The sequence below is a fragment of the Lemur catta genome, chromosome 14 (genome assembly GCF_020740605.2).
Source record: "Lemur catta isolate mLemCat1 chromosome 14, mLemCat1.pri, whole genome shotgun sequence".
In the NCBI taxonomy this organism is placed as follows: Eukaryota; Metazoa; Chordata; class Mammalia; order Primates; family Lemuridae; genus Lemur; species Lemur catta.
Genome location: NC_059141.1, coordinates 57,444,740 through 57,472,189, shown reverse-complemented (window position 1 = coordinate 57,472,189; position 27,450 = coordinate 57,444,740). Strand labels below are relative to the sequence as shown.

At 36.6% G+C, this 27,450-nt stretch overlaps 1 protein-coding gene across 2 annotated transcripts in view; it reads right to left on the bottom strand.

Annotated features, from left to right (window-relative positions):
• The window catches only part of WAPL (WAPL cohesin release factor), an 80,753-nt gene that overhangs the window by 14,271 nt on the left and 39,032 nt on the right, over positions 1–27,450 (bottom strand). For both annotated transcript variants that reach the window (XM_045569048.1, XM_045569049.1), the window contains exons 5-14: positions 17,369–17,464; positions 15,530–15,682; positions 15,127–15,263; positions 14,265–14,376; positions 12,358–12,585; positions 6,369–6,480; positions 5,927–6,024; positions 4,629–4,705; positions 1,103–1,278; positions 16–131 (exon numbers count right to left, since the gene is read on the bottom strand). In XM_045569048.1, coding sequence (XP_045425004.1) covers positions 16–131; positions 1,103–1,278; positions 4,629–4,705; positions 5,927–6,024; positions 6,369–6,480; positions 12,358–12,585; positions 14,265–14,376; positions 15,127–15,263; positions 15,530–15,682; positions 17,369–17,464 — 1,305 coding nt within the window. The remainder of the gene's footprint in view (positions 1–15; positions 132–1,102; positions 1,279–4,628; positions 4,706–5,926; positions 6,025–6,368; positions 6,481–12,357; positions 12,586–14,264; positions 14,377–15,126; positions 15,264–15,529; positions 15,683–17,368; positions 17,465–27,450) is intronic.

Sequence of the window (27,450 nt, the reverse complement as noted above, 5' to 3'; positions counted from 1 at the left end):
GTCATTTCAACTTACCAGCACTCGAATATCAAATCTCTGCTCCTGAGGTAGGTACTTTGGAACCTGAAGCACACAGTTCATTGCTGTGCCTATGAGGCCATCCTGTTCTCCTGTTTTGGTGCTGCCCCACTCTGACATAAGAAATGGAAATACAAAAATTGTTACTGATTCTTTCTTATGAAAATAATAAGTCAGTATTTATTAAAATGGATATTAACTTAGGATTATATAGTTATTCTTTTATGGAAATACACAGTTATACTTATGGGCCAAGCTACTAGGCTAGTTCTAAAATTACCAACTCCTGGCCGGGTGTAGGGCCTCATGCCTGTAATCCTACCACTTTAGGAGGCTGAGGTGGGAGGATCACTTGAGGCCAGGAGTTTGAGTCCAGCCTGAGCAAGGGCAAGACCCCATCTCTACCGTAAATAGAAAAATTAGCTGGGCATGGTGGTGTGTGCCTAATAGTCCCAGCTACATGGGAGGCTGAGGCAGGAGGATCACTTGAGCCCAGAAGTGTGAGGTTACAGGGACCCACTGCACTCTAGCCCAGAGACAGAGCAAGACTGTCTCAAAAACCAAAACAAACAAACAACAAAAAAAACAACAACAAAGTTAAAATCATCAACTCCTAAAAGCAGTTTGAACCTACATACGGGTAAGTCAAGTACATTATGGTAGTTAAAAAAATCACTACATTGGGCAGGCCCAGTGGCTCATGCCTGTAATCCTAGCACTCTGGGAGGCCAACATGGGAGAATCACTTAAGGTCAGGAGTTCAAGACCAGGCTGAGCAAGAGCCAGACCCCCGTCTCTACAAAACCAGAAAACTTAGCCAGGCCTGGTGGTGCACACCTATAGTCCCAGCCACTGGGAAGGCTGAGGCAGGAGGATTGCTTGAGCCCAGGAATTTGAGGTTGCTGTGAGCTAGGCTGACGCCATGGCACTCTAGCCCAGGCAATAGAGTGAGACTCTGTCTCAAAAAAATAAAAATAAAAATAAAAATATTACTACGTCAAGAAAAGAAATAAAGGGGACTAATTTGTTTTTATATGTAATATACAATCTTTCAATGAGAAAATATGAAGAAAATACTACTTACCATTATCATTAGTTAAATTGAGCAACACCCCAATGATGGCTCTCATGCAGTCCTCCACTGCTTTGCCCACATGGTTAGTTACATTCTGGTGAGGCAGAGGCTTACTGTCAGCTAAGCATATGCTATCTTCAGCACGGTTATACTGCTGAATCAATTCTTCACAATGCTGTAATGCTCTTAAAAGAAAATAAAATGTGGACTATTATGGTAAATAATAATAGTACACAATAAATTTCTACTTACTTGAACCTAAATGCTGTCTGATTAAATCTCATTTTATTTTGCAAAATACGATAATTTTAAAAATTTCTCTAACAAAAGGTAAAATTAAAACTCATGGCAATAGTTTATATCTGTACTTCCCAGGAATTGTCCTCCATTTTACTGATCTCTCCAATACAACAGACAGACCACAACCCTTCCCCAAATAGGTAAACCTTTAAGAGCTAATGCTGAACACCTCTGGCTCTCATTTAGATATTTTTCATTTAGAAAGCAAGTTCTTAGCAGGTAGGGATTGTTATATATACTAATATTACATGATAAATAACCTTGTAAAGATAGGTATTAAATACTTCATATGCATTAGAGCAAATCATTATTTATTTTATTTTATTTTTTTTTGAGACAGAGTGTCACTTTGTTGCCCGGGCTAGAGTGAGTGCCGTGGCGTCAGCCTAGCTCACAGCAACCTCAAACTCCTGGGCTTAAGCGATCCTACTGCCTCAGCCTCCCAAGTAGCTGGGACTACAGACATGTGCCACCATGCCCGGCTAATTTTTTCTGCATATATTTTTTTAGTTGTCCATATAATTTCTTTCTATTTTTTTTAGTAGAGACGGGGTCTCGCTCAGGCTAGTCTCGAACTCCTGACCTCGAGCGATCCACCCGCCTCGGCCTTCCAGAGTCCTAGGATTACAGGCGTGAGCCACCGCGCCCAGCCTACAAATCATTATTTTTGAACTAGAAGTCACTCAAACCGACATGTCTCCTGGCAGCCATCCAAGGGTATATACTGAGCTGCATCCAAGGACTCTCAAGATACTACCCCAAATAACAAGAAAATATAACCCTTAAACCAGTCTAGTATTTCTAAAGAATCTCTTTAAATCACCAAGACCACTAATTTAAGTCTAATGAAAATCAAGTAAGCTGACTCTGTCAAGTTGATTCTTCATGTATTAATATTATATGCCATACAAAACCATTAAAGAAATCCACACCATATCTAATCCACCGCTAGGTGTCCTTTAGAACACTGAGAAAATTCTATAAGGTTCCTAACCCTTTGTTTAGGAAGGTGTTCCTCATGACTAACCTAAAATAATTTGTTCTAATGTTTGGGAATGTTGGCCAGAATTACCATGCTGTTATTGATAACTCACTGTCTTTAATACTGAGCTAAACTGTGGCTTCGAAGGTAGGGGGACGTCCAGCATACACTATTTAATCTATCAATATGCTATCTATGCATAAATTGTGGTTCTACTGAAAAGCTCAAATAGCTAGATGAATGCTCTTTCACAAATATCCAATTCTGACCTCTCCTGCCACTTCCAAGACATTTGACCTAAATTTCCTAATCACAATCAAAGAGCTAAAACTGTCATATTGAATACCTCCTTTTACAAGGCACCTGTCATGGTTTCTGAAGTATACAAGAGACCTTTTAAAATCAGAAACAATATATACAATTATTTGTCAATTTAAAAAATAAAAAATAATATAAAATCAGAAACAGATTTAATTTTTAAGAACATTCTTTGGAAAGGCAGAATAAAATGTGGTAATAAAACAAGTAGAATGTATGCATTAAGAGTACTAATTGTGATATAAAATTTTCACATGAAAGGTAAATGAAGAGATGGAGAAGAAATCTACAAATTAAAAAAATCTACTGGTAAGTTTGAGACTACTGGTAATTTAAGATTATCAGAAATCTGAATACTGACTAAACATATTAAGCAATTAATAATTTATATCCTGTGAAAATGGTATTGTGCTTATATTTTTTAAAAGAGTCCTTTTACAACATATACTCAAGTATTTATAGATGAAATGATAATGACATCTGGATTTGCTTCAAAATAATACAGGAGGGGAAGTGCACAGAATGCACAGGGTTATAGACAGAAATAAAACTGGCCATAATAACATTTTTTTATAATGGGGAGAGTGAAGAAGGGGGTTTAATTTCCTCTTTTTTTTTTTTAATTAAGACAGAATCTCAGTCTGTCACCCTGGGTAGAATGCAGTGGTATCATCAGAGCTCACTGCAACCTCAAACTCCTGGATTAAACGATCTTCCTGCCACAGCCTCCCAAGTAGCTGGGACTACAGGTGCGTGCCACAATGACCAGCTAAGTTTTCTATTTTTAGTAGAGATGAGGTCTCACTCTTGCTCAGGCTGGTCTTGAACTCCTGAGCTAAAGCAATCCTTCCACCTTGGCCGCCCAGAGTGCTAGTATTACAGGCATGAGCCACAGCACCAGGCCCAAAATTGACAATTAAGCTGAGTAAAGTGTGTATAAGGGTTTATTATACTACTTTGTCTATTTTTGAAATTCTCCAAAATAAGAGGTTAAAAAAATAGATAAAATGGAGTCAGACTGCTGTGGGCCTTTCATAAGGCCCACTTCTTAAGAAAATTGCACATATATCCAAAGATAGTAAGGGATCAAAGAGATTTGGAGTAAATGATTATTTTTCCAAAGTAGAGATTTGGCGAAAGTTAATTCCATGTGGTATTGTGCTGGATAGGCTAAAGGCCAGAGAACTAGGGCAGGGATACCAAGAACTAGGACAGAGATATCAGGAAGAGGCTGCTGTAATAAGGTAGAACCAGGACTAGAGACGTACTTGGGAATTTTACATGCACTGAGGTGATAATATTAGCCTAATTGTGATGAAAATTGGGCAAGGAGAAAAGTGGAATGGGAGAAACTACATACAGATCTGGAAAAACAAGTATTAATATAAATAAAGGGCAGAAGAAGAAGGCTAGAGAAGTCCACTTATAACAAAAAAAAAGATTAATGCTTTTTGTTTACTATATATCAAGCATTGTTCTAGGCTTTACATATTAACTAATTTAAGTCATTAACATAATATCCATAATATACAAGAGATACTTTAAAATCATTTAAAATTCTAAAATGTTTTATATACATATATTTAATATATACTATTTTAAAATCTATTATATATAATATGTAAATATACATTAAGTCATTTTATTGTAGCAACAATTGTAAGTGGCTCAGATATAATTATTAAACCCCTTGTAAAGAACTTGTAGCAATAAGTGACTTGTCCATAGTTATACAGCTTAAGTTAAAAAACTAGAATCCACACCCAATCATTTTGGCAACCAAAATCTGTAATCTTTAACTTTTGCTCCATAATGTACTCTGATTCACGGAACTCAACAGAGCATTTTCTGGAGAAAGGTAATGCAAGTTTACTTCTGTTATGGTCAATCCAAGTGTTTTAAATAAATAATATGTTAAATTTTAGAAAAACTTACCTAGCTGATGAAACAATGAGTTGTGAATCTTTATATGCTATCAAGTAGCTTTGATTCTCTGGATTATGCACTGTTACCTAAAAGGGAAAAATATAATTGTGGCAATCCGTAACTTTCATTCACTCATATAATACCACATTCTGCCCGGTGCCCTAAAACAGGGGTCCCCAACCTATGGTGAGTTGCATAATTACTTCATTATGTATTACACTGTAATAATAATAGAAATAAAGTACACAATAAATGTAATGCGCTTGAAACATCCCCAAACCATTCCCCCACCCAGTCCCTGGTCTATGGAAAAATTGTCTTCCATGAAAACGGTCCCTGGTGCCAAAAAAGGTTGGGGAACACTGCTGGTGGCCTAAAAGATACAAAGATGAGGAAATAATAGCCCTTGTTCTCTAATGGAATGACTTCACAACCCATGTGTTCCAGGATGTAAAATAAGAGAGCTTTAGTACAAAATTAAGACCACTATTATAATTGCTCATTCATAATTAATGTACTCTATACTCTAGATTCACTGTAACGCATTACTGAAAGTAATTCTGACATTACTTTCAATGTCAGAAAAGAGCAGTCCTCAACGTATAAACAAACAAATATGTTAAAGTTCGTAAGTGAATTCACTTAGAATATATTTTTACAAAAGAGTAGTATCTATTATGTAATGTACCTGAAGCACTCTAAAATAAGGAACAATTTCATCTATGCCAGCAGCATTTAACTGACACTACATTATTTTCACCACAGATGTTGTTACTAATCTAACCTGGTCAACAACCTATGCATTCTGAAATTCACTGGCAATATAAATTCTAATCTATACTGAACTGGGTTAAGTTATTCATAAAAGCCAAAGAACAAAATATACTTAATGCAATCCAACAGTATCATTCTCTAAAGCAAAATATTATAACAAGCTATGCCTACAATCTGCTAAATAAAGAAAATGCTCATTAATTAAAAAACAAACAAAAGCTGACTTTATTTAACCATTGTCTTCTGCAAACAAGTTAAAGTATTTAAGCAGAAATCCACATTAAAGAAAGAATAATAAAGTTTGGCACATATAAGCAAACTTGACATTTTATTTGCAACAATAATATAGGTAGTCTTAAAATATAAACCTCATTTAACTCGTTCATTAACAACTGGTTGTTCAATGCACTGCAAATTCAATTTGGAAAAACAAAGGTGAAACCCTATATACAATATTTGGCACTATCTCTCTCACATACACACTATCACAATTACGACTGAATAATTTTCTCCAAATAGCTGTCCATACTTACACTTTCTAAAACTCGTAAACATCTCTCTGCTCCCCATAAGGAGGCTACTAGTTTCTCTTCATCCTCATCTCTACTTAAATGATCCACACATTCTTTAACTAGGTGGAAAAAAACGGACACGAGTTAGTATCTAGCACCTCAATACTTACCCCTTAGCTAACATTAAAAGCCATCTGTACACATAATATGAATAGAGCATCTCTGAACATTATTCTAGGTTTCATACTGTGAGACTTTGCAATGTATCATACTCTATATATAATTTATTTCCATAACCCCCAATACCAAAGTGTTAATAACCTCTTCTTTAAAGTGAGAGATTTGCAGGATGCTACTAGAAGAACAGACCTTTTCAACCTTATGTAATTATTTTTTGAAGTGTGTGGATATTTTTTCAGGCTTTAAATAATATATAAAAATGTTAAACGTGTGCATATCATACCTTTATCTACAATATGATCCAGACCACCCAAAAGCCGGAGTTCTTCTTTAAACCAGTCTCCTGCTCGTTTGGAAGTGAGAGACAGTAATGTCTCCATAGCTAAATGCCCAGTCTAAAAATCAGAAGCATCATTAATGAATATTTACTCTTAGCAATAATTCTGAGGCAATTCTAGAGATTTTCTCTTTACAAATATTTACTATATACTATCAAAACACAGGTTTTTTTTTTTTTAATAGAATAGTGTTACAAGTAAAATTGAACTTGGCCAGGAGTGGTGGCTCACGCCTGTAATGCTAGCACTCTGAGAGGCCAAAGCAAGAGGATCGCTTGAGGTCAGGAGTTCAAGACCAGCCTCAGCAAGACAGAGACCCAGTCTCTACTAAAAATAAAAACAAATTAACTAGGCAACTAAAAATAGAAAAAAATTAGCACACCTCTAGTCCCAGCTACTCAGGAGGCTGAGGCAGGAAGATCACTTCAGCCAAAGTTTGAGGTTGCTGTGAGCTATGATGATGCCACAGCACTCTAGCCCAGGCAACAGAGCAAAACTCTGTCACCAAAAAAAAAAAAAAATTTAAACTAATTTAATCTTATCAGAATAGTCTATGTTGAACAAATGATTTTAACCACACAGCTTGTTTTCATAGAGAAAACTTGTTATTAAAAGTAGTTTAGGCCGGGCATGGTGGCCCACGTCTGTAATCCTAGCACTCTGGGAGGCCGAAGCGGGTGATCGCTCGAGGTCAGGAGTTCGAGACCAGCCTGAGCAAAAGTGAGACCCCGTCTCTACTAAAAATAGAAAGAAATTATCTGGCCAACTAAAATATATATAGAAAAAAAAAAAAATCAGCCGGGCATGGTGGCGCATGCCTGTAGTCCCAGCTACTTGGGAGGCTGAGGCAGTAGGATGGCTTGAGTCCAGGAGTTTGAGGTTGCTGTGAGCTAGGCTGATGCCACGGCACTCACTCTAGCCCGGGCAACAAAGCGAGACTCTGTCTCAAAAACAAACAAAAAAAAAAGTAGTTTACCATTTGTCAGTTCAATATAATATATACAGGTACTATTATTTCCACAGTACAGAGGCTCAAGTGGGACACTATTGTATCAAAGTGTACACAAATTTAAACTGTAAATCAATATATCGGGGCCAGCTACAGTGGCTCTCGCCTGTAATCCCAGCACTTTGGGAGGAGGACTATGTAAAGCCAGGGGTTCAAGACCAGGGCAACAAAGCAAGTTCCCATCTCCACAAAAAAATTAACAACAAAAAATCAGCCACACATAGTGGCTGGATCTCTTGAGCCTAGGAGGAGTTCAAGGCTGTTGTGAGCTATGATTGCCCCACTACACTCCAGCCTGGATGACAAAGCGAGACCTGTCATTCAATCAATGAATAAATAAATAAATTCTATACATATAGGATTAATTTAAGACAAAAGATGTAACAAGTAACATTCCCAGGAACAAAGTGCGGGAGTGACAGTTGCCCTGAATCTTCAAAAGCACGTGTTACCACTTTAAATTTTTGCCCAAGGGTACAAAATGGTAAGTTATTGCTTATATTTTTCTGAGTACAGTAAACCTGAAAATTTTTTCACAGATTTATTAGTTAGCTGTATTTCTTATACTACAAGACCCCTGTTCACTATTCTTTCCTTATTTTCCTAAAAGGTTGTCTTTTCTTATTGTTCAGTATATTTTCTCATCTATTCTGCATGCAAATCTTTTGTTCATTTTAGTGTTGCATATTGACCGGCCTTAAAACTTTCTACTGTAGGGTTGGCAGCTTGGATATTCAACATGGGGCGGTAACCAATGGTGACAGAATTATATATAAATAAGGCTTCAGGCCCACCACTAGAGGGAGCCCAAAAGAGCCATATTTATAACCAGATTAGTTTTTCTTTTCCCTTTGACATTCTATTGTTTTTCTTTTTGAAAGCATACGGCCATCTCCCAATAAAGAGCAATCTGGCTCCTGTGGAACTTCAGCATGACAAAAGAAATGCTTTAATTAGCAAAGATGGGAAAGACCCCTTTTTCTTCCCAAAGCTTCTGCCCTTCAAAATATGCTAATTTATGGCCAGTGCAGTGGCTCAGGCCTGTAATCCCAGCACTCTGGGAGGCTGAGGTGGGAGGATTGCTTGAGCCCAGGAGTTTGAGGTTGCTGTGAGATAGGCTGATGCCACCGCACTCTAGCCCAGGCAACAGAGTGAGACTCTGTCCCTGCTGCACCCCACCCCAAAGAAAGAAGCTAGTTTACATTAAGTCCTCCTGCATATAATTTAGATATTTAAAAATATAAACAACAGATATTACCAGTGAAAATCTTAGTATTACAGATTTAGAAGAGATCTAGAAGATTTCAGTCTATTTTATCCAAGGTGACAAATACAGAACCAGAATCCAATATTTCAAGAACAGATTCATTCTGTCCCTCAACGAGTAATTTAATTAGACTGGTTCAGGTGTATCAGCTCATGAGTCATAGCAGTAAAGCTGAAACCTGATAGGGCAATCTTTGTTTAGAAAGAAAGGTGACAGAAATCTGATATTAACATAGTAAAAACTCATACATTTTATGATAAAAAGGGATGTTATTGTTTGTTTCTATCGGTATAAAAAGGAATCTTTGATATATTTTAGTCTTTATTCAGTATACTATAAGCTAGCATTTAAAAACAGTCTACTATTCAAGCACATTATATGAAAACTTGAAAAGTCTTCCAAGAGTTAAAGTACAATTCATTAATCAGAACATTACACTGCAATTATTAGCTCTCAGATATTTTAATTCTATCTAAAAATTCTGTCTTAATTATAATCCAGTCATACTCCACATGATGATGCTTTGGTCAACAACAAACGACATTTAACAGTGATCCCATAAGACTATAATGGAGATGAAAAATTCTTAGTCTAACAACATCGGAGTGTAATGTATTACTCATGTGTTTGTGATGATGCAGGGAAAAACAAACCTACTGTGCTGCCGCTCATATGCAAGTATAGCACATACAATTATGTACAGTACCTAATACTTGATAATGATAAACAACTATATTACAGGTTTATGTGTTTACTATACTACACTTTTTATGATTATGACAGAGTGTACTCCTACATATACTAGAAAAAAAGTTCATTGTTAAATAGCCTCAGGCAGGTCCCTTCAGGGGGTATTTCAGAATGCACTGTTATCATAAAAGATGAGAGCTCCATGCGTGTTATGCCCCTGAGAACCTTCCTGTGAAACAAAATGTGGAGGTGACGACAGTGATATTGATAATCTTGACCCTGTATGGGCCTAGGCTAATTGTAACTAAAAAGTCTAAACAGGAAAATAAGTAAATAATTTTAAAAATACAAAAAAGCTTTTAGAATAAGCATATAAAGAAAACATGTTTATGCAGCTGTACACATTTGTGTTTTAAGCTAAGTGTTACTACAAAAGAGTAAAAAAGTTAAATTTAGTGTAGCATTGAGTATATACAGTGTTCATAAAGTCTGCAGTAGTCTGTAGTAATGGCCTAGGCCACTCCCCACTTACTGACTCACCCAGAGCAACTTCCAGTCTTGCAAGTTCCATTCATGATAAGTACCTCTACAGGTGTACCATTTTTTATCCTTAATACTGTATTTTTGCTAAACTTTTTCTATGTTTAAATACACAAATACTTACCAGCACTGTGTTACAACTGCCTACATTATTCAGTACACTAACAGGCTGTCCAGGTTTATAGCTGCTATACCATATAGTCTAGGTGTGTAGTAAGATATACCATCTAAATCTGTGTAAATGCACACTATGATGTTGCACAACGATGAAATCACCCAACAATGCATTTTCAAAACATATCCCTATCATTAAGTGACACATGAATGTATTACTATTTTAAATTATCTCTCCATGGCACATCAGCAGTACCAACGTATTTCAAGGAAAAAGTAACTAATATAACAAACAAAACTAATGTGTAGGGCATATTCGCTGTACAAAATAATGTGCTAAATTTACTGTATAATTTAAAACAAATATAATATGCAAGAATAACTAATATTAGTGAGAACAAAAGAGGCATTCTAAAATGAGCAGTAGTACTCTAGTTATTCTATTCTATTCCATTCTATTTTATTTTATTTTAGAGACAGAGTCTCTCACTCTGTTGCCCAGGGTATAATACAATGGTATCATCTTAGCTCACTGCAACCTCAAACTCTTGGGCTCAAGCGATCCTCCTGCCTCAGCCTCCCAAGTAGCTGGGTCTACAGGCTCGTGGCACCACACCCAGCTAATTTTTCTATCTTTAGTAGAGACAGGGTCTCACTCTTGGCTGAGGCTGGTATGGAACTCCTAAACTCAAGCAATCCTCCTGCCTCAGCCTCCCAGAGTGCTAGAGTGCTCTGGTTTTAATTATGTGAGTAAACTAACACAATGTAGGAAAGTTTTTATACTGGTATTTACCTCCTAATAAATTCAACAGAACATAGAGCAAATTCAGTGATCAGATTTATCACCATGTTCTTTAACAGTGAACACCTGAAATGAATCTCAAAGTTGAACAATATACAAGACAAATAATAGAAGTACATTCATTCAATTATGCAGCAAATAAAAATTACAGGCTCAGATTTACTCTCATGAAAAAATTAGTAAGCATCATAAAATGTTGAAAGTAAAAAATTACAAATATGGGTTTGTTTGTTTGGAGACAGAGTCTCACTCTGTCCCCCTGACTAGAGTGCAATAGCATCATCATAGCTCACTGCAACCTCAAACACCTAGGCTCAAGCCATCCTCCTGCCTCAGCCTACTAAGTAGCTGGGACTACAGGCGTGCGCAACCACACCCGGCTAATTTTTTCTATTTTTAGTAGAGACAGGGTCTTGCTCTTGCTCAAGCTGGTCTCAAACTCCAGACTTCAAGTGATCCTCACACTTAGTGTTAGGATTACAGCCATGAGCCACCTTGCTCAGCCACAGATATGTTTTAAAGGTAGTACACAGGAAGTATGGTAACATGGAGAGATCACTGTGTCATCTGAGCACAATAGCTATTTCCCTCAATTTTATAAAGGGAAAAGTACTAAATATATATCAGTTTTATATCTTGCCTTTTTTAAAGTTAACTTGCTTTCCCTACCTCCCAGAATCTATTACAAATCTACCTTAATTCAATAAAGCAATAGCCTTAAGTCATATCTGGCTAGCACAAGCATTCCATCAATTTTTGCAGCAAACGCTACCCTCTTAAGTAGGCAATAAAAAAAATGTTTATATTAGTTTTGATGTTGGAAATGTCTGAAAACCAAGTTATTATATGATGAATAATCTTATTTTTTCAAAACCTAGTAAACAATGGATTATTGATTCCACAAGTAAAAAGGCCAGAAGAAAGCAGAACTGGAATCAAGCACAAGCAGCACGACCACCTTAAACTGGGGAGTTGTGTTGAGCATAAGGGTAGCCACTGGCCATGTCCCTATTAGGATGGACACTGCACCCAGGAAAGGAGGTAACCAGGACTCTTCCCTCCGATTCTTTGGGGTTGTTCAGGTCCCTTGAAGCACTTAGTCAGACACCCTGAGATACTGTGGAATAAACAAAAGCTTGCTCATTGAAAATGGCCCTTGCAAATCCTTTGGAATTTTTATTCCTGAAACCCACAGAGAATAAGAATTCAAATTCCTAATAGCCTAAATGTAGTTTCTACATTTTAAACGAAAAAAACTCTAGACAAAGATTAGGCAAAACACAATAGAAAATTTACATATTGGCCAAAAACCTAAATACAGAGGAGCTAGTTTAGGAATTTCAGGTGGGGAATGAAAATATGTTCACAACTACACCTTACAAGAACTTGCCAAATTGTAAACCAAGGCTATGAAAAGTTAAATGATTTATCCCAAGTCACACAGCTGTTGTGACTAATCAAGGCATGAAAGTAATTTTCATCTTACAATGGAAGGAAGAAGAAGGAACCTACCGTTATATTTTCTAGATCAAGATGCTTGTTGTGTACAGTTTCACAGAGTCTTCGGATTTTTTCTTTAATTTTGTTCATGTCTTTTTCATTCAGTAGCTTTGCTGATGAAGCATCTTGTTCCAGTTCTAAAAGTCGAATCATTAGATCTAAGCTAGCTCTATCAAGATCCATGTTCAAGCGATCTCTACTCAGTATGTACATAAGGGCAGCTGTACAGAGGGATAGATTCTTCAAAAGACCAAAAAAGAAAAGGGAAAAAGTTCATGTAAGCGATTACTGACAATCTTAGGAAATAAGATTGTTATTAACTTTTTATTTTTTTGGCAACAGAGTCTTGTTTTTTTGCCCTGGCTAGAGTGCAATGGTGTCATTGTAGCTCACTGAAACCTCAAGCTCCTGGGCTCAGGTGATCCTCCTGCTTCAGCCTCCCCAGTAGCCAGGACTACAAGCTCTCACCACCACAACCAGCTAATTTTTCTATTTTTAGTAGAGATGAGGTCTCATTCTTGCTCAGGCTGGTCTTGAACTCCTGAGCTCAAGTGAACCTCCCGCCTCAGCCTCACAGAGTGGTAGGATTAAAGGCGTGGAGCCACTGTGCCCAGCCTGTTACTGACTTTTGTTTACAAGTTAAAACACCTAAAACTGTTATCGCTGACCATGTTGGAAACCTTGAAAATGTTTTAGTCAGAGGTCCCCTTAAAATATTCTAGGACAACATGGTTAATTGATTAATAGATAAATAGCTATTGCTTAAAATTTTCCTTTCTATGGACCTTCGCTACATGAATATCCCAAAGCTGAAAGAATATAAGCTTAATTGCATATTTCTTTGGCCATTTTGTGCTAAATGAAGAGTTTATAGAAATGTTTTACCGCTCATGCGTGCGTGCACGCTCTCGCTATGCTTATACACACACACACAAACCCTATTATCATATACTTCATGATATAGTAGTCAAATTTTAGTTTAAAACCCATAATATAAATTTGTTTTAAAATCTGCATTAAAAATTTAGCATATATTTACATCAGTATATAACCTAGGATGCTGAAATGAACATATTTGCATTCATTTCTTTAAAATAAACCAATGAAGTCTAGTTGAACCAAGTAACTACAAGTACCTTCAGATAAATGCTAATATAACAAAAAGGGCTTATGTTTGGGATATTCCAACATTTGAGATTTTCTGTACTTATTTCAATGAACAAAAACACAACTATCTAAAGATTTAAACTTTGTGCCCCCAAAAGTAGAACCACTTCAGACTAGGTGTCTGGTTAAATGTTTACATAGCAAATTATTTTTGGAAATTAGGATGCCATAGTAAAGGCCACAGCAAAAATATACTTACGACATCTAAAAACACCACTATTGATAATGATGAGCAATAATGATTACTTTCTTCTAACTGTGGACAACGTTAAATCTACCTTTTGTCATATATGCTTTATTATTAAGGTAAAGTGTCAAAGGCAACGAAAATGAAGAATTTATATACTTTCCACAACATTTTTTAAAAATTTGGACTATATTTCAGAACCAGTTTTTTGCCATGCTATTAATGTTAAATTATGTTAGAAGATCCTTCTCAGTACTTTCTGATTAGAGGAAATCATACTAAAAGAATCAAATATTCAACTATGCTTATGTTAGCTATGATAACTGAATAAAAGTTTGATAGTATAAATTGACAAATTTAGAAAAAAAAAGTTGTCATAAGAAAATAATCAAATAACTTATTAACCAAAAATCTGTGGCATCAAACTCTACATATTCAGCAAATAAAATGAACCCAATCTATAATTAGGATATATTTACAGACTATTCAGCAAAGGTAGTTTTTGGTAGCCCAATAGACAAGAATTTTTCAGCAGAATTTCTCAATCCCAGAAACTTAAAAATACCTGATGGTGCTGGCAATCATCCAAGGTTTTAAAGACCATTGCTACCATTCCATGTGCTCTCAGGTGCATTCGAAAACTGGGCATGGCACATTTAGTAGCCAAGCTAATAACACTAAAAGAAAGTAAGACTAAGTTAGAAGGACTGAAAACAGCTAGTACATTACTTTTTGGAATATCAAGCAAGCAAATAGGGATGGGGTAGAAGGGTCAAAGCACTGTCCATACAGATTACAATGCAAAAACCATGGGCAAACCAAATTAATAAAAACATACTGATGCCTAGTATATGATTAGGTATGTTATATTTAAAAATATAAATAACACATGATCACCTTTAGTGCATTCCTTAAATCACCACTACACCATTAAAAGCATAAAGTCTTAGCTACCTTTCATGATGTTTCTGATATATAAAAATTACAAATATAAATAACTATATTTGATTGGATATACTCTAACAGGACAGTTCAATCAAATTATAGTATTCAATCAATCCATTATAAGACAATCAATCCATTATAATACGAAAAAGATGACTCAGATCCCAACATGCTTAATTAATCTAATTTATCATTTGAATGTTTGAAATTCTGAGCTCAAAAAGAACTTAGATTCTTCAGCATAATGTTTTTCCTTTTAAGCACCTGGAAATTAAAGCCTATACTATGCTAACAAGGCTCTGATCACCCTCCTTTCCCTCCATCATACAGAATCAAGTCCTTTATGAAGAGACTGAGCATATTTTAACATATCACTGGCTATATACTACACCCATGATAACAAAATAAAAAATGTTTGGCTTTACCTAGTTGGAAAAATAACACGCAGCATATACATAATTATAAAATATAAAATATCTTACCTAAGGCAACGTGTGTTTAGAGGCTGAGTGCTCTTTAAGCCACTTAACAAGTACTCAATGTCATCAGTGAACTCTTGATTTTCACCAAATTCCACTACATCATTGAAATGCTTCACATGCTGAACAACTGTATATAACTGCCAAGAAAAAAATAAGTCCACCTCTTTTGTAACTCTGAATTAGCATATTTAAATCTATGGGCTCATCATATTTTATATAAAAATATATAAAATACTTTATTGGATGGCAACAAAAAATATGTTTAAAACAATGACAGTGGTAGGACGTTTGTGGTTCAAAATTGTGATTATCAGTGTACTGCTATTTGTTCAAGACACCAAAAGGCTAAATCTTACATACAAAAATCTATCCACGTGCTGTAAAACTGTATATGGCTGCTTACTTCTTTGTCTTCTCTTCTGCATTTCAGTGCAGTAACTATATCTTGGTAGGGCTGGGTAGGTATTGTCACAGTTTTTATCACTTTCGATGGTGGTGCAGGAGCCTTAAAAACTCCATCATCTTTTTGATTTGGTTCCTTTGAAGACAGCCTCACCTATTAATAAAGGTATTAAATTAGTTGTTTTAAATACATATATAAAAATAGGAAAATTTTGTCTATCTAGTAAATTTAGCTTTAAAAAAAGTAAGGAGGAGGAGGAAGCCTCTGAAAGGTCTTCAGAGATACTTTATATTCCATGCACTAGTAGGTTAAGACATATTTCTTCTGGTCTTCTTCAAACTTATATTACACACAATTTGTTTTGTGTCTCCAGTACCATTGGAAAGACTAAAGAACCACAACTGCAAGCATAAAATAGCTTTCATAAGCAGCTAGGAATGGAAAAGTAAAACCATAATAGAGGCAGAAGAATTACTTGAGGCCAGGAGTTCCAGACCAGCCTAAGCAACATAGCAAGATCTCATTTCTACAACAAAATAGAAAAATTAGCTGGGTGTGGTGTCACATGCCTATAGTCTCAGCTACTCAGGAGGCTGAGGCAGAAGGATCACTTGAGCCTAGGAGTTTGAGGTTGTAGTAAGCTACGATGACACCACTGCCACAGCACTCTAGCCCTGGCAACAGAACAAGAGCAGAGGTGGGGACTATAAACAGACAGACAAAAGAATTTAAATAGCACAGGAGTCTAAACTAGTTAGTAGTTTAGGGCAGAAATAGCTATAAGAAGATCATGGTATGCACCTCACAATACATAATTCCTAATATACACAATGATGATTTTATACTATCAAAAGGAGTTTAATATAATCAATCTAAGAAGACAGGGAACTAACTGTACATTATGTTTTAGAAATACCTCTATCTCCATTTTTATGTTGTTACAAAGAACTCATTTGACAGCTCCAGATAACTGAGGCTTTACAGTTAACCTGCAAGTATTAATGTATGATACTACTAGTCCTTCTGAAGCAAATAATTTGCTAAAAATCTTTTCTCAAGGCCGGGCGCGGTAGCTCACGCCTGTAATCCTAGCACTCTGGGAGGCCGAGGCGGGTGGATCGTTTGAGCTCAGGAGTTCAAGACTAGCCTGAGCAAGAGCGAGACCCCGTCTCTACTAAAAATAGAAACAAATTATCTGGCCAACTAAAATATATAGAGAAAAAATTAGCCGGGCATGGTGGCGCATGCCTGTAGTCCCAGCTACTCGGGAGGCTGAGGCAGTAGGATCGCTTAAGCCCAGGAGTTTGAGGTTGCTGTGAGCTAGGCTGACGCCACGGCACTCACTCTAGCCCAGGCAACAAAGCGAGACTCTGTCTCAAAAAAAAAAAATAAAAAAATTTTTCTCAAATGTGTTTTTCAATTGAAAAGTGCTATTGGAATGTAAGAAGAGGTTTGTCTGTGGAAAGCAAATTAAGCACTGAAAGGCACTTGGAGATCCATGTAGGATGTAATTTACAATAATCCTCTTAATGGTTGATACAAACATCAAATAAGGACTAATTTGCTCTTAAACACTAAAGTTCCATAAAATGTGGGTCATGAGGGAAAAAAAGCCTGATTTTTTAAAGCTTTAATTTTTAACCTACCAGCACTAGAATTTCTGCTATCCTACCGAAAATCCCCACTTTTCCAATGAATTAAACTAATAACACTAAATTTCAGTGAAGATAAACAGTTAAATAGAAAAGTCTAAGACTTATAAATTATGAATTAAGATAGTAACTGCTTAACTAATTTATAACTTATTAAACACAAAATAATGAAATACAGTTCACTTACTGTGACACTCTGAGGTTTTACTACTGGTGGTCCAGGCAGTTCTTCTGAATCGGGATGGTTCCAATGTCTGGCATTATATACAGCTTTTGTAGGCGACTGGAGAAATGAGAAAAAGATCAACTGCTTCCATCCTTGTGTAAGTGTCTCACTTAATAAACTACAAATCATAAAGAATAATATAATGGCTGAGTACAACAGCTCACGCCTGTAATCCTAGCACTCTGGGAGGCCAAGGTGGGAGGATCACTTGAGGCCAGGAGTTCGTGACCAGCCTAAGCAAGAGCAAGACCTCATCTCTGCAAAAAATAGAAAAATTAGCCAGGAGTGGTGGCACGTACCTATAGTCCCTGTTACTTGGGAGACTAAGGCAGGAGGATTGCCTGAGCCCAGGAGTTTGAAGCTGCAGTGAGCTATGATGACACACTGCACTCTAGCCTGGGTGACAGAGTGAGACTGTCTCAAAAATAAATAAAATAATGACAATAACAATAAGGCATAAACACATATCCTAGATGGATAAGGACAGATGCTATCTGGGTGTATTCCTATCATTCTCCAATGCCTATGACAGACATAGTCACTGTGGTACTCAGCCACAAAATCAGCAATTAGTGCTCTGTGCAACTATGACCAACCAAGAGAGGATGGCGACCAGGTACAGTGGCTCACGCCTGTAATCCTAGCACTCTGGAAGGGCAAGCCTGGAAGATCACTTGATTGAGGTCAGCAGTTCAACACCAGCCTGAGCTAGAAAGAGACCCCCGCTCTACCAAAAATAGAAAAAATTAACCAGGTATGGTGGCATGAGCCTACAGTCCAGACACTCAGGAAGCTGAGGCAGGAAGACTGCTTGAGCCCAGGAGTTTGAGGTTGCAGTGAGCTATAATGATGCCACTGCACTCTAGATGGGGTGACAGAATGAGACTCTGTCTCAAAAAAAAAAAAAAAAAAAAAAGGAAAGATGGCGCTTGAAAGTAAACCTCTTGCCAGATTTGCAATTTAACTTAGTAATCAATATATTTAATGCAACATGTTCTTTGGCAAAACTTTATTCTTCATACTACTGATTCATGTCCCATAATCTTCCAACAATCAGAATCAGGTTCCTTATGACAGGTAAACACGGGACCATGCTCACTTAAGCAAAACCACTGGGGCCAGATATGTGCCGTCATTCAGAAGCTTTCAAACTTTACAAAGGTCAATGGGATGTATTTACCATATATTACAAGATACAGCAGGGTCTAAAGGAGTATCAGGTAATACATACACGATTTCTGCAGCAAAATGTATAAATGTTCACAGTAAGTGGGACAAAGATGTAAAGTGCCTCACATCAATTCAGGATATTGTGCTACCAAATCAATTTACTTAAACTGACAAAGGAAAAAAACCTTTCAGTTTTAATACTCTAAATTTCAGAACTGAAAATAAATAACTGTCAACCTGCAAAATCAAATTCATAGGATTTAATCTGTGTGAAAGTAAAGTAACAAAACCTTCACTTTTGGCCGGGTGCAGTGGCTGACACCTGTAATCCTAGGACTCTGGGAGGCCAAGGCAGGAGGATCACTTGAGTTCAGGAGTTCGAGATCAGCCTAAGCAAGAGCGAGACCCCATCTCTACTAAAAATAGAAAAATTAGCCGGGCAGGGTGATGCACACCTGTCCCAGCTACTCAGGAGGCTGAGGCAGGAGGATTGCTTGAGCCCAAGAGTCTGAGGTTGCTGTGAGATAGGCTGACGCCACAGCACTCTACTCAGGGCAACAAAGTGAGACTGTCTCAAAAAAACAAAACAAAACAAAACCCTTCACTTTCAAGAGGAAATTGATTAAACAAAGACTGAAAACATGGAAAAGGAACACCTCATCTTCTCCATCCTCTAAAAAAGTGATGTTAAATTATGTCCTTTAAATTTCAAATAAATGGTTTGACCTAATTAGAGATTTTCTTTGTTTATAAAACTATAATCTTCATATTTTCAGCACTGTGCACAAAAAATAAGAGACTACCTTCAAGACTGGCCAAAAAATAAAGTAGAAAAACCCTCATTTGTGTTGTATATACAAACTCATTATTGTTATACTCCAGGTTTTCATAAAATGATGATGCATTAGTAATCTAAAACAAATTATGTGCTCATGCAATGACTTGATCTGGCTTCCTGAGGCACACGCAATAGGATGGACTCAACATAAATTTTAAAACTTAGCTCTCTATTCCTTACATTCCTCTGCTAGTTATTAGATCACTGATCTGAGCAGCCTTTAGTACTCTAAGAATAGTCAGAGCCCAGGCTATAATAATAGCCTTTTAGTAAGAAAAAGTGCCTCAATGGTCAAGCATTTTACTTCTTTTTAAAAAGCACTGATTACAGGTAATGAACAATCCAAGTTACCTAGTTCCACAGGTAACAAAATAGCAGGGCAGATCAAAGTTCTAAATTAAAACACTAGAAGAGTACTTGAAACAATATCACTATGTAAGTATTAAATATTATTGATAATAATTGTTGTGATGGTGTGCCACTGTTTGATTCTAATACCTTTATAAAAATATCAGAATACATGGTCTACCTACCTAACAGGGACTATGATAAGCACATGGAATAACTGACATGAAAATACTCCGTTAACAAGTATTATTATTATTATAAATAAGCAGACTTGGAACACACTGTTCTAGTCATCTTAAAAGCCACTGAATAGGATGTGCAAATCTTAAAAGATAAATCACAATAAAAAGTAAATAAATGTCATAAAATATTTAAAAGTAAATAAAGTTTCTGAAAAAGCCACTGAAGCTATATGCAGAATCATCGAATAACTTATATTGAGTAAACTTATTTATACTCTGTTGAATAGGCAAGTCAGTAACACTATTATTTTTAAAGTTTTTTATGATTTTAATGCTAATAAGTAATCTAAAAGCAGATATAATTAACTTTTCCTTGACTCATTTCGATGTCTTACAAGGTTAATATAGTGTTTATTATGGAGAGAAGGGGGCTGTTGAAGCAGCCTACGATCTAAAAATTAAAATTAATAATATCTGTATGTGGCTAATATACACACGGGGTGGAGGGGAGGAAGAAACAGGGAAGGAGAAAAAGAAGGAACACTGACTCTGAGCTCTTTACATTATTCGAAAATGGTACAATAATTTCCCAAGCTAAGTAAATTGTGTGTGTATGCTTGATAATGACAAGGTGATAAAAAAATTTGTGTATGTAAAACACACAAAGATGGTATGTCACATGCTAATTTCACTCTGTGAAAGTGACTGTGTACAGTATCTGTAAAAATACCATATAGCAATCAACTTTTTATGGAAAATCAAATTACCCTCACCACTTTGCAATCTAAGCTAAGCTTTAACTAGGTCATTCTGATTGTACCACCAGGCTTGCCTTTAATCTTGTTAATTTTATTCTGGTTTAAAAAGCAGATATAGTCATATTAACCAGATTCCTTAACTTTTCTCTGTGTTAAAGAATTTGTGGATTCTGTTTGCTCTGTAAGCTAGTGAGAATACTTAGAAAAAAATAATTAGAAAGCTCTTAAGAATACTGACCATTTTAGCATATTTCAGTACTTAAATATACTATTCTTTTTTATTCAGTTCTCCAGGGCCATAACAAACAAGAAAAGCCTCAAATGTAACACTCTATTACAGCTAAGGAAAAAATATGCCAATGACAGACCAATGGGGTGTTTATCCACAAAAGATAATCTAGTTTCTATGAAAACGGATAAAAATTGGTTTTTACAATCACAATGCCACGGCTGTGGTTAACAGATTGGCTTGCTGAATCACAACTATAAACCAGAGAAAAGAGTTCCTTCCTGAAAAGCTAAAAAGAAATGACAATATTTTACTATTCTCCATTGATCTGGCTCCCAAAAGGGGGAAAAAAATCAGAATAACTGTTTTTTAAACCACATAACCTTTTTAAACAGGACCAAATTTATTTATGAGTTTTACAGAAGACTATGTACTAAATGAGGACAAAATAGTAAACTGATTAGAATTCACCCAGCCTTACCCACACAAGGATATCATGAAAACAGAATTACACTCTCACCAGAAATTTAGTCAGCATGCAGTACAACTAAATGAACTCTGAAGAAGTAAAGTATGCCACATAACTGTTTGTGTCTGTGCATAGTATTTTACTGGCAATTTAAACAGGGAAAAAAACCACAATCTGGGCCAGACACAGTGGCTCACACCTTTAATCCCAGCACTCTGGAAGGCTGAGGAGGGAGGATCACTTGAGCCCAGGAGTTTGAGACCAGCCTAGGCAATATAGCAAGACCCTGTCTCTACAAAAAGTAAGAAAAATTAGCCAGGTGTGGTGGCATGTGCCTGTCTGTAGTCCTAGCTACTGTGGGAGGATGAGGTAGGAGGATCCCTGGAACCCAGGAATTTAAAGTTGCAGTGAGCTGTGATCTGCACTCTGGGTGACAATCTGTCTCTTAAAAAAAAAACAAAAAAGAAAGAAAGAAAAATGGACCAGGCTGTAATCCTAGCACTCTGGGAGACTGAGGTGGGAGGATCACCTGAGGTCAGGAGTTCAAGACCAGTCTGAGTGAGACTGAGGACCCCATCTCTATTAAAAAACTATAAAAAATTAGCTGAGTGTGATGGTGTCTGCCTGCAGTCCCAGCTATTCAGGAGGCTGAGACTGGAGGATCCCTTGAGTTTGAGGTTGCAGTGAGCTATGATTGTGACACTGCACTCCTGCCCAAGCAACAGAGTGAGGCCCTGTCTCAAATGGCCTTTATCAAAAAGTTCCAAAACAACACATGTTGGCGTGGATGCGGAGAGACAGGAACACTCATACACTGCTGGTGGGACTGCAAACTAGTGCAACCCCTGTGGAAAACATTATGGAGATACCTTAAACAGATTCAAGTAGACCTACCATTCGATCCAGCAATCCCATTATTGGGCATCTACCCAAAGGAACAAAAGTCATTCTATGACAAAGACACCTGTACCCGAATGTTTATAGCAGCACAATTCACAATTGCGAAGATGTGGAAACAACCCAAATGCCCACCAATTCATGAATGGATTAGTAAATTGTGGTATATGTATACCATGGAGGATTACTCAGCTATAAGAAATAATGGTAATATGGTATCTCTTTTGTTCTCCTGGAGAGAGTTGGAACCCATTCTATTAAGTGAAGTATCCCAAAAATGAAAAAATAAGCACCACATGTACTCACCAGCAAATTGGTTTCCCTGATCATCACCTAAATGCACATTGGGGAATAACACCAGTTGGGTATCGGACTGAGGTGGGGGGTGGGGAGAGGGGATGGGTGTATACCTACGTGATGAGTGCGTGGGCATTGTCTCGGGAATGGTCTCGCTTGAATGTTCTGACTTGAGGGGTGGGGGGAGGGGATGGGAGTATAACTACATGATGAGTGCAATGCGCACTGTCTGGGGAATGGACACGCTTGAAGTTCTGACTGGGGGGGGTGGGGGGGATGGGGATATAACTAAATGATGAGTGCAATGCGCACTGTAAGGGGAATGGACACGCTTGAAGTTCTGACTCAGGGGGATGGGCGGGACATGGGCAGTGTATGTGGCCTGAACTTTTGTACCCCCATAATAAACTGAAATTTTAAAAAAAGTATTAAATGAATTTTTAATAAAAAAAAAATCTGCACTTGTTTTTTTAAATTTTTCTTTAAAGGCTTTTTATAAAAGATAAGTGGTGGAATCAGAGGAAGTAGTAAAAAAGTTTTACAGTGATTAGGGTATCTTTTAGTACTTTAGATATTCCTTCCAAGCATAATCATATAATCTCAAATTGTCCTAAACTACGAAAAACATAACATGTTAAATATTCAAAATATTAATTTATTTGAGGTAAAACTACAGAAATCCCGAAATTAAAACCAACTATGCCTATACTAAGAACTAAACATTGTGATATATAATACTGAGCACTGAGTAGAGAATCTAATCCACAGCTCAGGGGGAGAAATAAAGCTGGAAAATCTTTCTTCTCTGCCTGAATCAGGTAGTAATGTCTTTTAAAGAGACAGCTGCTATTTTTATGAACAAATAATACATAATACAACAGCTGTTTGTGAGCATAACTTCAAAAGAATAATTGACAGCCATGGTTTTATAAAAACAGATCACTTTCACTTCAGAATATCACCTGGAAATAGTATAATTTGGTTACAAACTCTAAAAAGTCCACGTAAAAAACATAAAGTTCAGTAGTTGGTACTTTGACAGAGTACAACTCAGCCTATAACTCAACAATTATAAAATAAAAGATACTGGAATATGCCATAATCATCAATCAGCTAAAATAAGCAGTTCTTGTAACTGACACGTTGACTGCCACACTGTCCCCTGGGGATACAGTATTTTATTACAAAAATAGAATAAAAACTTAGAAAACAAAATGATCCTTTCTATTTTAATGAAAAATTTAACAAAAAAATTTATTAACTTCTATTCATTTAATCCTCATTTTTAGAATTAATTTGTCAAATATTAATGGTTAAATACAACTCACATGACAGTTAGTATGTTAAAAATACCATTAAGTATATATGGACCAGTTATATCAGGGAGATGATTACCAAATTTAGAAATAAGAAATCAGAAGCTGTAAATATTTTGAGACAACACCTGTGATTAGAAAATATACATTCTCCCCTTCGTTTTCCTTTAAGAAGGTTAAGTTGGACACATGCTCACCCAGATTTCTCAACATCTCTTAATGCTTGCTTGTGTGGGCACATGACTAAACTCTAGTCAATGAAGTGTGAACAGAAGTAGCGTACACATTCTGGATCCTGGCCTTCTAGGGATGGTTCACTGCCTCCTCTCCTGGTTAATACTAGTCAATAGTCTAAAGTGGTAGATCACCACCACACAAAGGAAGCCTGGGTCCCCCTACACTGCAGCAATTTGAAAACAGTCCACAGATAAACAGCCAGACACTGGCAAGACAGAGGAAAATAAGCTACCTATTTAAAACTAATTTGGGATTCCTTTTACAACTGCACCAAAAGTTAACTAAGACACCACCTTTGAACAATGTTCAATTGAGATCAGAAACAAGTAACAATAGGGAGACGTGCAGAATATATAAAATGTTGCCAATGCTGGATGTGAGTAAACAATGCACATATAACATTAAAAAGAAACAATTTAAAAAATATAAACAACCAGCCTGTAAGAAAATGGAAGAAGATAGAAACTAAAGAAAAAATAAAATCTAAAGCAAACTTTTTAAATTATAAAAATATACACTCTGAGGAAGATCTATTATGAACCAATAGAATGATTTGCAAGAGCCATAACTAAATTTAAAAAGTGAAGTGCAAGGCCGGGCGCAGTGGCTCATGCCTGTAATCCTAGCACTCTGGGAGGCCGAGGTGGGAGGATCACTTGAAGTCAGGAGTTCGAGACCAGCCTGAGCAAGAGCCAGACCCTGTCTCTAAGGAAAAATAGAAAAAAAATTAGCCAGGCAACTAAAAATAGAAAAAATTAGCTGGGCATGACAGAACACACCTATAGTTCCAGCTACTCAGGAGGCTGAGGCAGGAGGATCGCTTTAGCCCAGGAGTTTGAGGTTGCTGTGAGCTAGGCTGATGCCATGGAACTCTACCCCAGGCAACAGAGCAAAGCTGTCTCCAAAAAAAAAAAAAAAATGAAGTGCAAAAGAACACATTTACATGCTACTTTTTATGTAAGAAAGAAAATAGAAAACATCTGTTTATTTTTATAAAAAGAAGTACAGATAAGAAAATCCAGAAAGCAATAAAACTTATACCCTGCAAGAGGTAGGTGATAGACTGGAACAGATTTCAGATGAAGCAATCCTTCACTGAACTTCCCTTTTTGTACAGTTTTGACTTCTGGAAGCATGGTAATGTTATACATATTCAAATTAAAAAAAAAACTAACATCAATAAGAATGGAAGAGGAAAAACCCTAAAACGTAAAGCAAAGCAGAATGAAGAAACCTACTGTACTTCAAATGGAAGAGCAAACATAGGAAAGGGAGGGAAAAAATAAAAGACAGACCTACCAATCAAGAGGTAGGCAGGCAGAACTAATCCAAGTAATTTGTAAACACAGTATTTGACTTTATACCCTCAATCTTAGGCAGGGAGCAAGTGCAGGATTCCAAACAAATCCTGAACACTTTAATGTATTTACTTATTGTAACAGAATGGGCAAAACAATTCTGTACCTACTTTAATGTATTACATTAATAGGTTTGAGTTAGTATGATGCTATTGTGTACTGTGAAAAAAACATAAAGCAAGAAATAATTCTGTGGGGATGAGTTAATACTGAAGATATCAGTATGAACTCATGCTTTCTAAATCAAATATGTGATATGCATGAGTCTTTATACCTATGTTAATGTATATTTGTATGTATGTGAACGCATATACATATGCATGCACATTTCCTATCTCTGTCTGCTAAAAGGGCCAAGAAGCAATGAGCACATCTAGGGCCCAGATCTTGATCTCTAATACCATTCTCCACTAAAGGGAATCAGTACTCCTCAGAGAACAAGCCTCAAACCTGGAAGAGTTGAGCAGGTACAAGGAAGGTATATCTGGAACACTGTGTTATGCCAGAAAGTAAAGTGTTTATAGAATGATATGGGCATGGCACAGGAACAAAATGGCCAGGTTGAAGAGGATCTACTAGCCAAATCAGAACAAATTTAGCTCCAAAATAATTAAGTACAGTAATGGATTATAAACCATTGATGAAAAAAATAGGGAGAGATTCACTAAAGAAGTCAAACTCACAGGAACAAAGAGTAGAAAGATGGCTGCCAGGGATTGGAGGGTAGCGGGAATGGGATTTTGGTCAAAGGGTACAAACCTACAGTTATGATTAGGTTCTGGAGATCTGACTTATAACATGGTGACTTTAATAATATATACAGTAATGCACCATATAACAAGGTTTCTGTCAATGACAGACTGCATATATTATGGTGGTCCCATGATTCTAATGGAGCTGAAAAATACCTACCACCTAGTGACAGACATCCTAGTGCAACACATTACTCTTGTATTTATGGTGATGCTGATGTAAACAAACCTGGGCTGCCAGTGATATAAGGGTACACAGCACATAAAATTATGTACAGTACCTAATATTTGATAACAATAATAAATGACTATATTACTGGTTTATGTATTTACTATACTTTTTTTTTTGAGACAGGTCTTGCTCTATCTCCCAGGCTAGAGTTCAGTGGTGTCATTAGAGCTCACTGCAATCTCAAACTCCTGGAGCTCAAGCGACCCTCCTGCCTCAGTCTCCCAGTAGCTGGGACTACAGGCACGCACCACCATGCCCAGCTAATTTTTCTATTTTTGGTAGAGACAGGATCTTGCTCTTGCTCAGGCTAGACTTGAACTTCTGTCCTCAAGCAATCCTCCCACCTCGGCCTCCCAGAGTGCTAGGATTATGGTGTGATCCACCACACCCAGCCTACTATACTATACTTTTTATGGTTATTTTAGAGTGTACTCCTTCTACATATAAAAGCAAAAAAAAAAAGTTCATTGTATAACAGCCTCAGGCAGGTCCTTGAGGAAGTATTCTAGAAGGCAGCATTGTTATCAAGAGAGATGATCCATGCATGTTATTGTTATTGCCCCATAAGCCCTTCCAGTGGGATAAGATGTGGAGGTGGAAGACAGTGATATTGATGGTCCTGACCCTGTGTAGGCCTAAGCTAATGTGTGTATTTATGTCTTAGTTTCTAACAAAAAAGTTTTAAAGAGAAAAAAAAATGTTTTAATACAAAAAAAGCTTAAAGAATAAAGATGAAAAATGAAAACATTTTTGAACCGCATGTTTGTGTTTTAAGCTGTGTTATTACAAAAGAGTCAAAAGGTTTTAAAAAATTAAAACATTTTTATAAAGTTAAAATGTTACAGTAAGCTAAAGCTAATTTATTACTGAAGAATACTTCTTTATAAATTTAGTGTAGCCTAAGTGTATAGTAGTATACAGTAATGTCCTAGACCTTCACATTCACTCACCACTCACTCA